Source organism: Teleopsis dalmanni, unplaced genomic scaffold, assembly GCF_002237135.1.
Source record: "Teleopsis dalmanni isolate 2A unplaced genomic scaffold, ASM223713v2 unscaffolded_contig_0771, whole genome shotgun sequence".
Taxonomy (NCBI): Eukaryota; Metazoa; Arthropoda; class Insecta; order Diptera; family Diopsidae; genus Teleopsis; species Teleopsis dalmanni.
Genome location: NW_024032153.1, coordinates 1 through 11,725, shown reverse-complemented (window position 1 = coordinate 11,725; position 11,725 = coordinate 1). Strand labels below are relative to the sequence as shown.

The 11,725-nt window shown below is 29.8% G+C and overlaps 1 protein-coding gene and 1 pseudogene across 1 annotated transcript; one reads left to right on the top strand and one right to left on the bottom strand.

Annotated features, from left to right (window-relative positions):
- Positions 1–5,712: 5,712 nt before the first annotated feature.
- On the top strand, positions 5,713–7,210 carry LOC119663689 (annotated as a pseudogene).
- A 1,278-nt stretch (positions 7,211–8,488) lies between these two features.
- On the bottom strand, positions 8,489–9,562 carry LOC119663688 (ATP-dependent DNA helicase PIF1-like). The gene is made up of 2 exons (XM_038073296.1): positions 8,839–9,562; positions 8,489–8,673 (listed from the first exon to the last, which is right to left on the bottom strand). The coding sequence occupies exons 1-2, from the start codon at positions 9,560–9,562 to the stop codon at positions 8,489–8,491; spliced, it is 909 nt and encodes a 302-aa protein (XP_037929224.1).
- Between the last annotated feature and the right edge of the window lie 2,163 nt (positions 9,563–11,725).

Genomic DNA, 11,725 nt, shown 5'->3' with positions numbered 1-11,725 from the left:
TATTTTATTATATTTTTTTAAAAAATTTTGATTCGAAGTACTATAAATATAGTGTACAGTTGTATATAGTGAGCGCAATTTACTTAGACGCACTTAATATTTTTTCAAAAATGATACAACGAACTCGAATATAAATGTTTTTTTTGTTGAAAAAGAAAAAGCAGTGCTTGATAGTAAAAAACAAAAAAGAAATATATTTCATATCAGTCATTCTTCTTACATATGTACAAAAACACAAAAATAAGGCAAAATAAACGCGCAATTTTCTTAGGCGCACTATGTTTAAACAAAAGAAATCAAAGAGTTTTCACAGTTTTGACAATGCTTAATACTTTATAATTCCTCCGTTTTGGTTTATAACTGAAAAAATTCGATTTGGCATCGAATCTATCAATTTTTTGATAATCACATCGTCGATTTTGTCCCAAGCCTCTTGGATTGATGCTTTGAGCTCACTCACTGTGGAATACTGACGTCCGTTGGCATAGACCTTCCGTGAAATTATTCCCCATAGGTTCTCAATGGGTTTTAGGTCAGGACTCCTTACTGGCCAATTCATTACCGTTATCTGCTTCGACGAGAAGTAAGACTTTGAAAGCTTGGACACATGAATGGCGGCGTTATCCTGCTGGAAAATTAGATCCCGATCGGCGTGTTCCTCCAGAAACTTTATAAGAACGTCATTCAGCATTTCAGTGTACTTCTCTGAGTTCATTCTTGTATTTATGAAGCACAAAGTAAGTTTTCCATGGAGTGAAAAGCCACCCCATATCAAGACAAATCAGCCTCCAAAGTTTCTACTCATTTTTATGGGATTGTTTTGGCGACGATCATGCCAGTAAGAGCTGAAACTGTCTGGCCCGTCCAAGTTAAATTTTTTCTCGTCCGAAAAAATAACCGAGTGCCATTCTTTGATCCAATGCATATGATTTTTAGCAAAAACAATGCGATTCTTCTTGTGCATTTCTTTCAGATGGGGCCGTTTCATCATTTTCTTCCATTTTATGTGGCCATCTGCATGTAAAATTTGCAGCACTCTTCTTTTTTTAATTGGTAGCTGCAATTTTGATGCGATTTGAGCTGCACTGAGCCGATTTTTTGTTGCTTCTTCCTTTATTTGGTTTTTGAGTCGCCGATTTATCTTTGCATTTCGCTTGTTATTCGTAGGGGCTTTACCATATTCCTCACCCAAACGTAAAAAATTTCTTACAACGTGTTCCGATCGGTTTATGTGGCCTGCAATTTTCCTCTTTGAGAATCCATTTTGATGTAAACACCCTATTTTGGCTTTTTCTTCAGCGCTTAGAAATTTTCCCTTTGCCATTCGACTTGCGCAAATGCGGAGCCTATTTCGTACAGAATTTGTATGGTTTTTGCTTTTAGAATATTAGCTCAAATATTAATGTGTTATGAAATACAAACCTTCTTACAGAACAATCAAATAAACTAGTCCGAACTACCGAAACAAATATATGCGTCTATAAAAATTGCGCACTTACTTAGCTTCTTTTTTATGAAATTCATCATTATAACTTTGCAAAATAAAAATCACATTCCTTTTATGTTTGTTTACGTTTAGTAATGGAAAAGAAAAAACAATAATGAAAAAAGATCAATAGCTTTGCTCTTTAACAAAAATAAAAGCATTTTTTTTGTGTGCGTCTAAGTAAATTACGCTCACTGTATTTATATTTTTTTTAATAAAGTCACACTTTTTTTTATTATTAGTTCAGAAAATAACTTGCTATCGTTTGATGCAGTTTTTTTTGTAGAATTAAGTAACACTTTTTAATATTAATTCTAATAAGAATTCTATTTTAATATATTTTAAAAAGTTTTGATACAAAGTACTGTAAATATAATGTACAGTTGTACATTTTTTTATAAAGTCAAACTTTTTTTGTATTATTAGTTCTGAGAATAACTAGCAATCGTTTGATGCATTTTTTTGTATTTTAGAATTAAGTAACACTTTTTTAATATTAATTATAATAAGAATTCTATTTTATTATATTTTTTTAAAAAATTTTGATTCAGAGTAGTTGTAAATATAATGTACAGTTGTATATTTTTTTGAAAAAAGTCACACTTTTTTTATTATTAGTTCAGAAAATAACTTGCTATCGTTTGATGCAGTTTTTTTTTTTAGAATTAAGTAACACTTTTTTAATATTAATTCTAATAAGAATTCTATTTTATTATATTTTTTTAAAAAATTTTGATTCAGAGTAGTTGTAAATATAATGTACAGTTGTATATTTTTTTGAAAAAAGTCACACTTTTTTTATTATTAGTTCAGAAAATAACTTGCTATCGTTTGATGCAGTTTTTTTTTTTAGAATTAAGTAACACTTTTTTAATATTAATTCTAATAAGAATTCTATTTTATTATATTTTTTTAAAAAATTTTGATTCGGAGTAGTTGTAAATATAATGTACAGTTGTATATTTTTTTTGAAAAAAGTCACACTTTTTGGTGTAATATTATCTTAGTCGTTAAAACGACTGTTTCCGTTGGGCGCCAATTAGGTTTTCTTGTTCCCCAGTCCAAAAAGAGAAGGAGTGGAGTGTTTATTATTTTCATATAATTACGATTGGAGATGATGTTCCAATCATTCACAAGTTTAACTTAATGTTATATTAACTACTAAAGCTTAATATTCTTAAACTTAACTACTAAAGCTTAATATTCTCAAACTTAACTACTAAAGCTTAATATTCTTAAACTTAAGTAAGCTTAAGCTTAATATTCGATTCTCGAACAGAATCAAAATATTCAAGTTCCATAACTTATATATTTCAATAATTCGGGGAAATCAAACAATCTATAAAACTGAATATACATATTACTACTCATTTATGTTATTATAATTATAATTATTAAATCATAAATTTAATAATTTCAAAAAACATAAATTTAGGCATAATCTAATTACAGATAAAATTATATTATTTGCATACAAATTGTACGCACACACATTACTTACAATTTTGCATTATTATATTTAATGCACCAACAAAGAAATAATGCGTACATATTCCCTTAAAACGAAAACAAAAAGAAGAAATCCATACTCGTTTGCTTATAAGCAAAACACAAACAAAAATATTAATCTGTTGAAATTTCCATTTAATTTCCATCGCTAATAATTCGATCATGACTCTTCTATACTGCTTTTATAGCACAGGATACTACAAAACTGGTTAAGTCCATACAAAAACGTCTAAAAGAGGGTATTAAACGCAGAGGTTATTCCACAGGCTATTAAATTGTAAGTTTCTGTGAATTTTAATTGTTTTAATTAAAATATTATTAAATATTAATAAGAGACCGCAAACTTTTTCTGCTTTGAAAATTGTTGTTTTTGCATTTAATTGTGTTTAATTTTTTTTTTTTTAAGAATAACTGTTAATTGTTTATGTTTAAACTTTATTGTTGTTTCTTTGGTTAAAATAAATCAGAAAACAAATATCAATTTGAGTAAAAATTAAAAAAATTATCCGAAATTTAATAAAAAATGGTGTGGGTGACCGCAGACTTCTTCTGCTGTGTGTATATAAAAGAAGGAATAAATATATGATATTAAAAAAATCCATCTTTTTTAATGGATGACCCTGTGCTCTTCAAATTATGTTTTGTTTTTTGTTTTGGTTTTTTAATCTATGACTACCATCGTAGGCATGCTATTACTGCGAAACACGACACAGCGATTAAAGGACTCAAGTAGGCAAGTATTACGGCGCCAATAATGAAATGCTTTAAAAATAATAAGTAATAATATGAGAGAACTACAGTAATCAAAACTGTACAGAAAACAAATCAAATATTTCATGAAAAATATACAAAAAACAAACCAGGCATCATGTTCAGAAATATTGCCTCACATACTCTTTAACACAAAATCTTTTGGAGTGTGCAATAAGAATGAAGAAGAGAAGATGGGTTGGTGCCGTTTCTCCGTCTGCTCATCACATTAGGTTTTTTTTCCCTATGATTCCATTCGTAGGCATACTAATAACTGTGTATGTGTACTTGTGTGCCCATTAATATGGTATACATATGTTATGTTTTCTTTAAAATTTTGTACAAAACCTATTGTGTTGGTAATCAAAGGCAAATTGATTAGAAATTTACAGGGTTATGCATTAAAATAAATGCAAAGGTTTTATTTTATTAATGCGTAAATTTTTTGCTTAAGAAGTTAATTTCTACAGTACACCATTTACCCGTTATCATCACCGAAAGCATGATATATTTATTATATATTCAATAATAATATAACAACACAATAAACATATAAAATATACAATAAAAATTTAATATATATAATATTAATATAAAAACACAAGAAATTAAATCAATACAAATTAAATAGTGACTTAGTTCCTGAAAAATATATTGATATTAATATTGAAGACAATAATTCCAGTGAAAGTTGTTTTAGAAACGAAACAAAGGATGTTGAAAATAAAAAAACTGAAAACACTTGTGAAAAATTAGCTGTTATATTTAAAAAACACAGGATTAACAGGCGTTGTGGTAATGATATTTTAGAACTCTTAAGATCAGAAGGTTTAATTGTACCAAAATCCTTTTCAACGCTTTTGAAAACATATAAAACTTCAACAATAGATGATAGCGAAATGCTATAAATTATTTTATATTAGTTTTAGTTAATTTTAGATATGTTAAGTTATATTAAGTTAATTATTTAAATTAATTTTCACTATGTTTACTAGTTTTTACTAGTTTATTTTTAATATCTTAATAAAATTTATAATAATTTATAATAAAATTTCTATTTCTTTTAAAACTTTTAATTTTGAATGTAATGTAAGAAATTATTTATATAAAATAAATAAAAGTACAAAAATACAACAATTTCTTTCTACTTATTTAAAGAGAAAATTGAAATTCATTTAAAATTTAAAGAGCGCAATAAAAGAGTAGAAATAAAAAAAGGGTGAAAAAATTATATGAGCACTGCACTAAGAGCGCACAACTTTCTGTCGAATGCGTCCGTTATGCAAGACATGGTCTTCGAGACGGTCTTCGAGACATGTACACAAAAATTCATTGAAGACATTTGGCTAATTTGTATGAAAGTGTCTTCGAAGACCGTCATACATTTGGATCGATCGGTCTTCATGTATGTATCCATGTCTTGAAGACGTCTTCGATGACGGATCGATCCGTTTTCTACTGGGATATAAGTTGTGTGGAAATTGTTGTTTGTTTTACTATGGTTTCATATTTTTGCTAAACATTTCTTGACATAACAATAGCGATAGTATTGTAAATAAAAATTTAATTTAGCAATATTTGTTTGAATTTTTGTGATTTTTTGCAATATTTGCCTTCAAGGCAGTTTCCATTTTGTTAAACATTTTTCTATAATTTTTCCTTAATTACTCTTACACACGTCAACTTTTGAGGCGATTTAATGTTACACTTCGAGCCATTCAATCTGTTGGTGTATGATGCTGTGTATGAAGCTATTTTAGAAGATTTAGTGTTTGTAGGCAAACGTATTCGTGTCAAATTGGATGGCACCCAATTGATAAAGGTGCATTTGGATAAGAACCAACAAACGACCATTGAGCACAAAGTAAGTGTTATTTATTTCATTAAATCTTATTTTGCACTTGTGTTGTGTTAATTTATTGTTCAGTGGCAAAAATGTACTTCCTTTCTGTCAAAACGTTTGACCAAGGATGGTCTAATTTTGCAATAGGGTGAAAAAAAACCAATCTGAACGTTTAAACTCACTTTAAGAAATAAAAATTTGTGGTAATAAACGTTAAGAAGTTGACTTTATTTTTGGAATAAATTAACATTTAATTGCGAGGATGCTTTCAGATTGTGTTGATGTTTTTAATTCTATAGCGATGAAAGGAAATCGTTTTATTGTTTCTTAATTTATTGTTTATACAAATTATTTTGCAGATGATTGGTTCGAAAATAGTGAAACCAGGCGGTATAGAGCCAGATGATTTCGAAAAGTCGATTGCTCAAGCACTTTCGGAACTTGAAGCAAATAGCGACTTAAAACCTTATTTGAGAGATTTGCACATAACTCGAGCCCTTGAAATTGAATTCGGTACTAAAAAGGTATGCACATTTTTTAAAACTTAGTTTCATTAATATTGTTATTTTGTTGTTGTAGGCTGTTATAATTTATGTACCAATTCCACAACAAAAAACTTTTCAAAAGATACAAATTATTTTGGTGCGTGAACTTGAAAAAAAGTTCTCTGGAAAGCATGTTGTAGTGATAGGAGAACGCAAGATTTTGCCAAAACCAACCCGCAAACGACCATTGAGCACAAAGTAAGTGTTATTTATTTCATTAAATCTTATTTTGCACTTGTGTTTTTTGCTGTTTAAAATTAGTGGTCCAATGTTTCGTTTTACGCTTCATTGCTCAAACTGAATTGTAGCTCATTCATATATTGGTAACATTCATCAAATTTAATGAGTGTAGCAATTAATTTGCAGCAATTAATTCAATATGTCTAAATAATAATAATTCATTAAACAGAATAATATAACAATTTTGCATGATTTGCATAAGAGGAATTATTTGAAAATAATTTCTGTTGTACGAATACGAGAACGCGTAATTACCGTACATTGTCTATAAAGTTTTGTTGTAACATTGAAAAAGTGTTGTAAATTTTTTGCATTGCTATTTACTGTTATTCACGATTTAAAAAATTTTTGTTGCATTCACCATATTGAGTGGTGCTCGTGTCGGTTATCTTCATTTCTTGAACTTCGAATTTATTACTACATTTTTGGTTTATCATAACCAAACGTAACTGTAAATAAAGAAATTTAACATGAATCGGACTAGAAGAAAAATTGAACGCCCAAAGAATCCCTACTCAACCGGTAATATATTTTCGAGATGGAGTTTCTGGTGGATGAGAAAAATATTTCATAAGGGTTTGCAAGGACCACTTGAAGAGGAAGAGTTATATCAGCACCGTAAAGACTTAGATAGTGAACGAGTAACTACAAAGTTTTCGTAAAAACAAGACGGTGCAATAATCCGTTCGCGTAGTTTAACTGCTGTGTATTTTATTTTAGAAGATTTAGTGTTTTCAGCAGAGATCGTAGGCAAACGTATTCGTGCCAAATTGGATGGCACCCAAATTATATATAAAGGTGCATTTGGATAAGAATCTACAAACGACCATTGAGCACAAAGTAAGTGTTAAATAACACTTATTTCATTAAATCTTTTTTTGCGCTTGTGTTTTTTGCTGTTTAAAATTAGTGGTCCAATGTTTCGTTTACGCTTCATTGCTCAAACTGAATTGTAGCTTATTCATATATTGGTAACATTCATCAAATTTAATGAGTGTAGCAATTAACTTGCAGCAATTAATTCAATATGTCTTAATAATAATAATTCATTAAACAGAATAATATAACAATTTTGCATGATTTGCATAAGGATAAGGAATTATTTGAAAATAATTTCTGTTGTACGAATACGAGAACGAGTACGCATAATTACCGTACATTGTCTATAAAGTTTTGTTGTAACATTGAAAAAATATTGTAAATTTTTTGCATTGCTATTTACTGTTATTCACGATTTAAAAAATTTTTGTTGCATTCACCATATTGAGTGGTGCTCGTGTCGGTTATCTTCATTTCTTGAACTTCGAATTTATTACTACATTTTTGGTTTATCATAATCAAACGTAACTGTAAATAAAGAAATTTAACATCAATCGGACTAGAAGAAAAATTGAACGCCCAAAGAATCCCTACTCAACCGCTAATATATTTTCGAGATGGAGTTTCTGGTGGATGAGAAATATATTTCATAAGGGTTTGCAAGGACCACTTGAAGAGGAAGAGTTATATCAGCACCGTAAAGACTTAGATAGTGAACGAGTAACTACAAAGTTTTCGTAAAAACAAGACGGTGCAATAATCCGTTCGCGTAGTTTAACTGCTGTGTATTTTATTTTAGAAGATTTAGTGTTTTCAGCAGAGATCGTAGGCAAACGTATTCGTGCCAAATTGGATGGCACCCAAATTATATATAAAGGTGCATTTGGATAAGAATCTACAAACGACCATTGAGCACAAAGTAAGTGTTAAATAACACTTATTTCATTAAATCTTTTTTTGCGCTTGTGTTTTTTGCTGTTTAAAATTAGTGGTCCAATGTTTCGTTTTACGCTTCATTGCTCAAACTGAATTGTAGCTCATTCATATATTGGTAACATTCATCAAATTTAATGAGTCTAGCAATTAACTTGCAGCAATTAATTCAATATGTCTAAATAATAATAATTCATTAAACAGAATAATATAACAATTTTGCATGAATTTGAATTTAATAGTTTCTTGCGTTCTTGATTTAATTCTAAATATATATAATATGATTTTCAGGTCCATAGTTCAGACCTATTTAATATTTTATTTATTGGCTCGTTAGATTACACGTTTAGATAACATGTTATCTTAAAATAAATCATGAACAATATTTTTTGTTAAGCCATTTTGATCGTATATATATAGATCAAAAGGTTTTCCAACACGGGAACATGCAACATATAGTTGCCCATGCGAAAAACATGTATTTTCCAAATTCAGTCCACATACTTTTAATGTTTGACATTGAGATTTATTAATTGTCATCGCAAATGCTAAACGAATTGGAAATTGCAATCGTTTGAATTGAATTGGAACATCGGTTGGTATAATTGGTATGCGTGGAAGCAATATATTTTCTCCTCTGAATTTTCCACTTAATATTGTTGATTCAATTAAATTCCCCATAATTCCTTTAATTACTAATCTTGTTCCATTACATAATTTTGGTGGGTTTAGATTGTGTAATAAAATGATTGGTGAACCAACTTTTAAAACTAAATTGTGTGGTGGTAGTTCTGGCAAATCAAGCGAATTTAAGAACTCAGTGGGATAATTCACAATCTCGTTTTCATCTACCACTGTGTCGATGGATTTTAACGAAATTAAATTACCAGGTAGCATAGCTTGAATTTTGGAATTGATTTCATCGACATCTAAGTTCTTGGCAGCCAGAATCGCTCTACTTTGAAGCCACTGATGGTTCTGATAATTTTGATATATGTGAGGAAATACGCTTTCTATTAATTCCTCTTTCGAATTAACAATTTTACAAAAATTTTCTGGCAATTTAATAAAGTGCGTATTTTCATGAAGACTTACGTTTCCATTACCAATATCCATCAATTGTTTGGCAAATAGTTCTGCAGCTAAATCCCTCTGTAGTCCAACACGCATGATTTCGGTAAGTCGCAATATATGGACATTTCGCCACAAAATAGATGATTTGAGGCAAGCATTGACTTCATCAGCATAGGTTGAACGTGGAATAACTGGCAATGTTTGTCTAAAATCACCTGCCAATAAAATTAAAGCGCCTCCAAAAAGTCTATCGTTGGCATTTAAATCTTTAAGTGTTCGATTTAATGCTTCCAATGAATACTTATGTGCCATTGTGCATTCATCCCAAACAATGATGTGACATTTTTGAAGTACTTTAGCCATATTGGAATGTTTTTTTATATTGCATAGTGCATTTTCACATGAATGTATGTTTAGTGGCAACTTTAGTGCCGAATGGACTGTTCTACCACCATCTAACAATGTCGCAGCGGTTCCAGATGATGCAAGTGCTAAAGCGATATTACCTTGCATCCTAACCTTTGCAAGAATGACTAAAATTAAGAAAGTTTTTCCAGTTCCACCTGGTGCATCCAAGAAAAAAAAAGCCGCCTTCTTTTGCCGCAATTGCGTTCGAAACCCGATCATAAATGAGCTTTTGTTGGTGTGTAAACATTTGTTCGCTTCATGTAACAAATTCAACCAAATCTTCAGAGCTATACTGAAGTTCGCGCTGCATATCAGTTGCCAAACGATTTGGCGAATACAATCCTAATAATTTAAGTGGTTGATTTGATATAAGTAAACATAAGTCTTCGATCATAATCAAAGCTTCGTTATAAATTTCACGATTGAATTGAATATTTAAGTCATGATTTGTTGTTCTATGTCTATGTAGTATATCTTCACTCATTGAGCATTTATATTTTTCCCACAATTCTTTGGGATTATTTAGAAAACATGTTGTCAACAATATGGCGAATAATTGACGAATTTGATGTGGAAAAGAACTTAATACTGCATGCCGGAGCGTAATGTCTCAATGATTATCGCTTTCCAGCAATTGCAATTCTCTACATGCATCATGAGATGTATTGTATAGCTGACCATTGACAGTTCTCAAATACTCATACGATGTTGGACCGCGTACATTTATTAAAAGCAGTCTTAAAAAAAAACACTCGTTGTTTTGGATGAACAGTATATAAACGACCCAGTGTGTTTGCTGAAAATAATCCTGGATAACCATTGACTGCAACACCTCGTTTACGTGGCTGCCACTTTTTTAAAGTTTTGTTCCATGTGAAATATGTTGGAACTTCCGAATAAAGTAAAGTTCTTGCGTATTGCCCAAAAATATTTTGTTGTTTATTCAATTCTTAAATCTTGGCATTTTTGCTTTAAGCACAGCTACAATTAATAAGAAAAATACCTTTTTCCTCTATTCTAATTATTAAGCAAATGTATATATATCCAGTTTAATTTTTCAAATATATTGAAATCTATGCTAATGTAATAAATTTTTTTTATTTGAAAAAAATAAAAAAAAAATCAGTATCATTCACCCACACACACAAACTGTCGGACAGTTTGAAACGGAAATTATTAAATTTATTATTTTAATTAAAATTATAACTAATATCGAATGTTTTAATAGCCTATGTTACGCCGAAAAACTATATAAATAAAAAAAAACAAATATAATAAGTAAGTGATTGCAATTTGTTTGTAATTCAGATTTTACTTTTTAATATCACAAAATATTATTATTAAAAAGAAAAATTATGAACTTTAACGAATTCGATATTAAAATTATAAGAGTATCATATCTAAAGAGATATCTTCCATAGCGTAACCGTATCTTTAGTAGATAATGACAAAAAAATATGCATGTGTTATGTACTAAAAAAATAAGTTATATAGAAATCTTAAAATTTCTTTTGTTGAATTGCTACAGCAAACATGGAACAGCATAGCAATGAGATTGCTGCTTTCCTTATGCTGCCGGAGCAGTTGCAGTTACCAAAGGCACAGATGGCTATGATGACGACAACCCACACAAATGCGATTACGATTCAACTGCTGGATTATTGTAATTTAACATCATCATAATAAAACAATCAACGCATGAAGTGCATAAGCGCCTCAATGGATGATGACGAGGAAGGAGCATGTGCGACTGCTATGAGTATCGACATATTTGTTTCTTTTTTATTTTGAAATTATTTCGGATAGTTCGCTTTATGTGTTTAAATGGCATAAGCACATAAATTGAGAGGTTACTTGATGCAGTGCATCAATATGCATGTAATGCATAATTTTTTTTATTCAGATTTTGCTTTTGTAGTGGGTACTTCTTTAACGTATATCCTTTGCCTTGCGCCGAAGTAATTGATGTCTTCGTTTGACCTGTAGGAGTTTTTAAATCACAGATTGTCTGAAACAGACAATTGCAAAGTTTATCTTGGTTTAATGTTTGCTTTATATGCAGAAACGCCTACAAAGTATTTTTATTCAATTTTTACTTCAGACTTTTTTGCCGTTTTT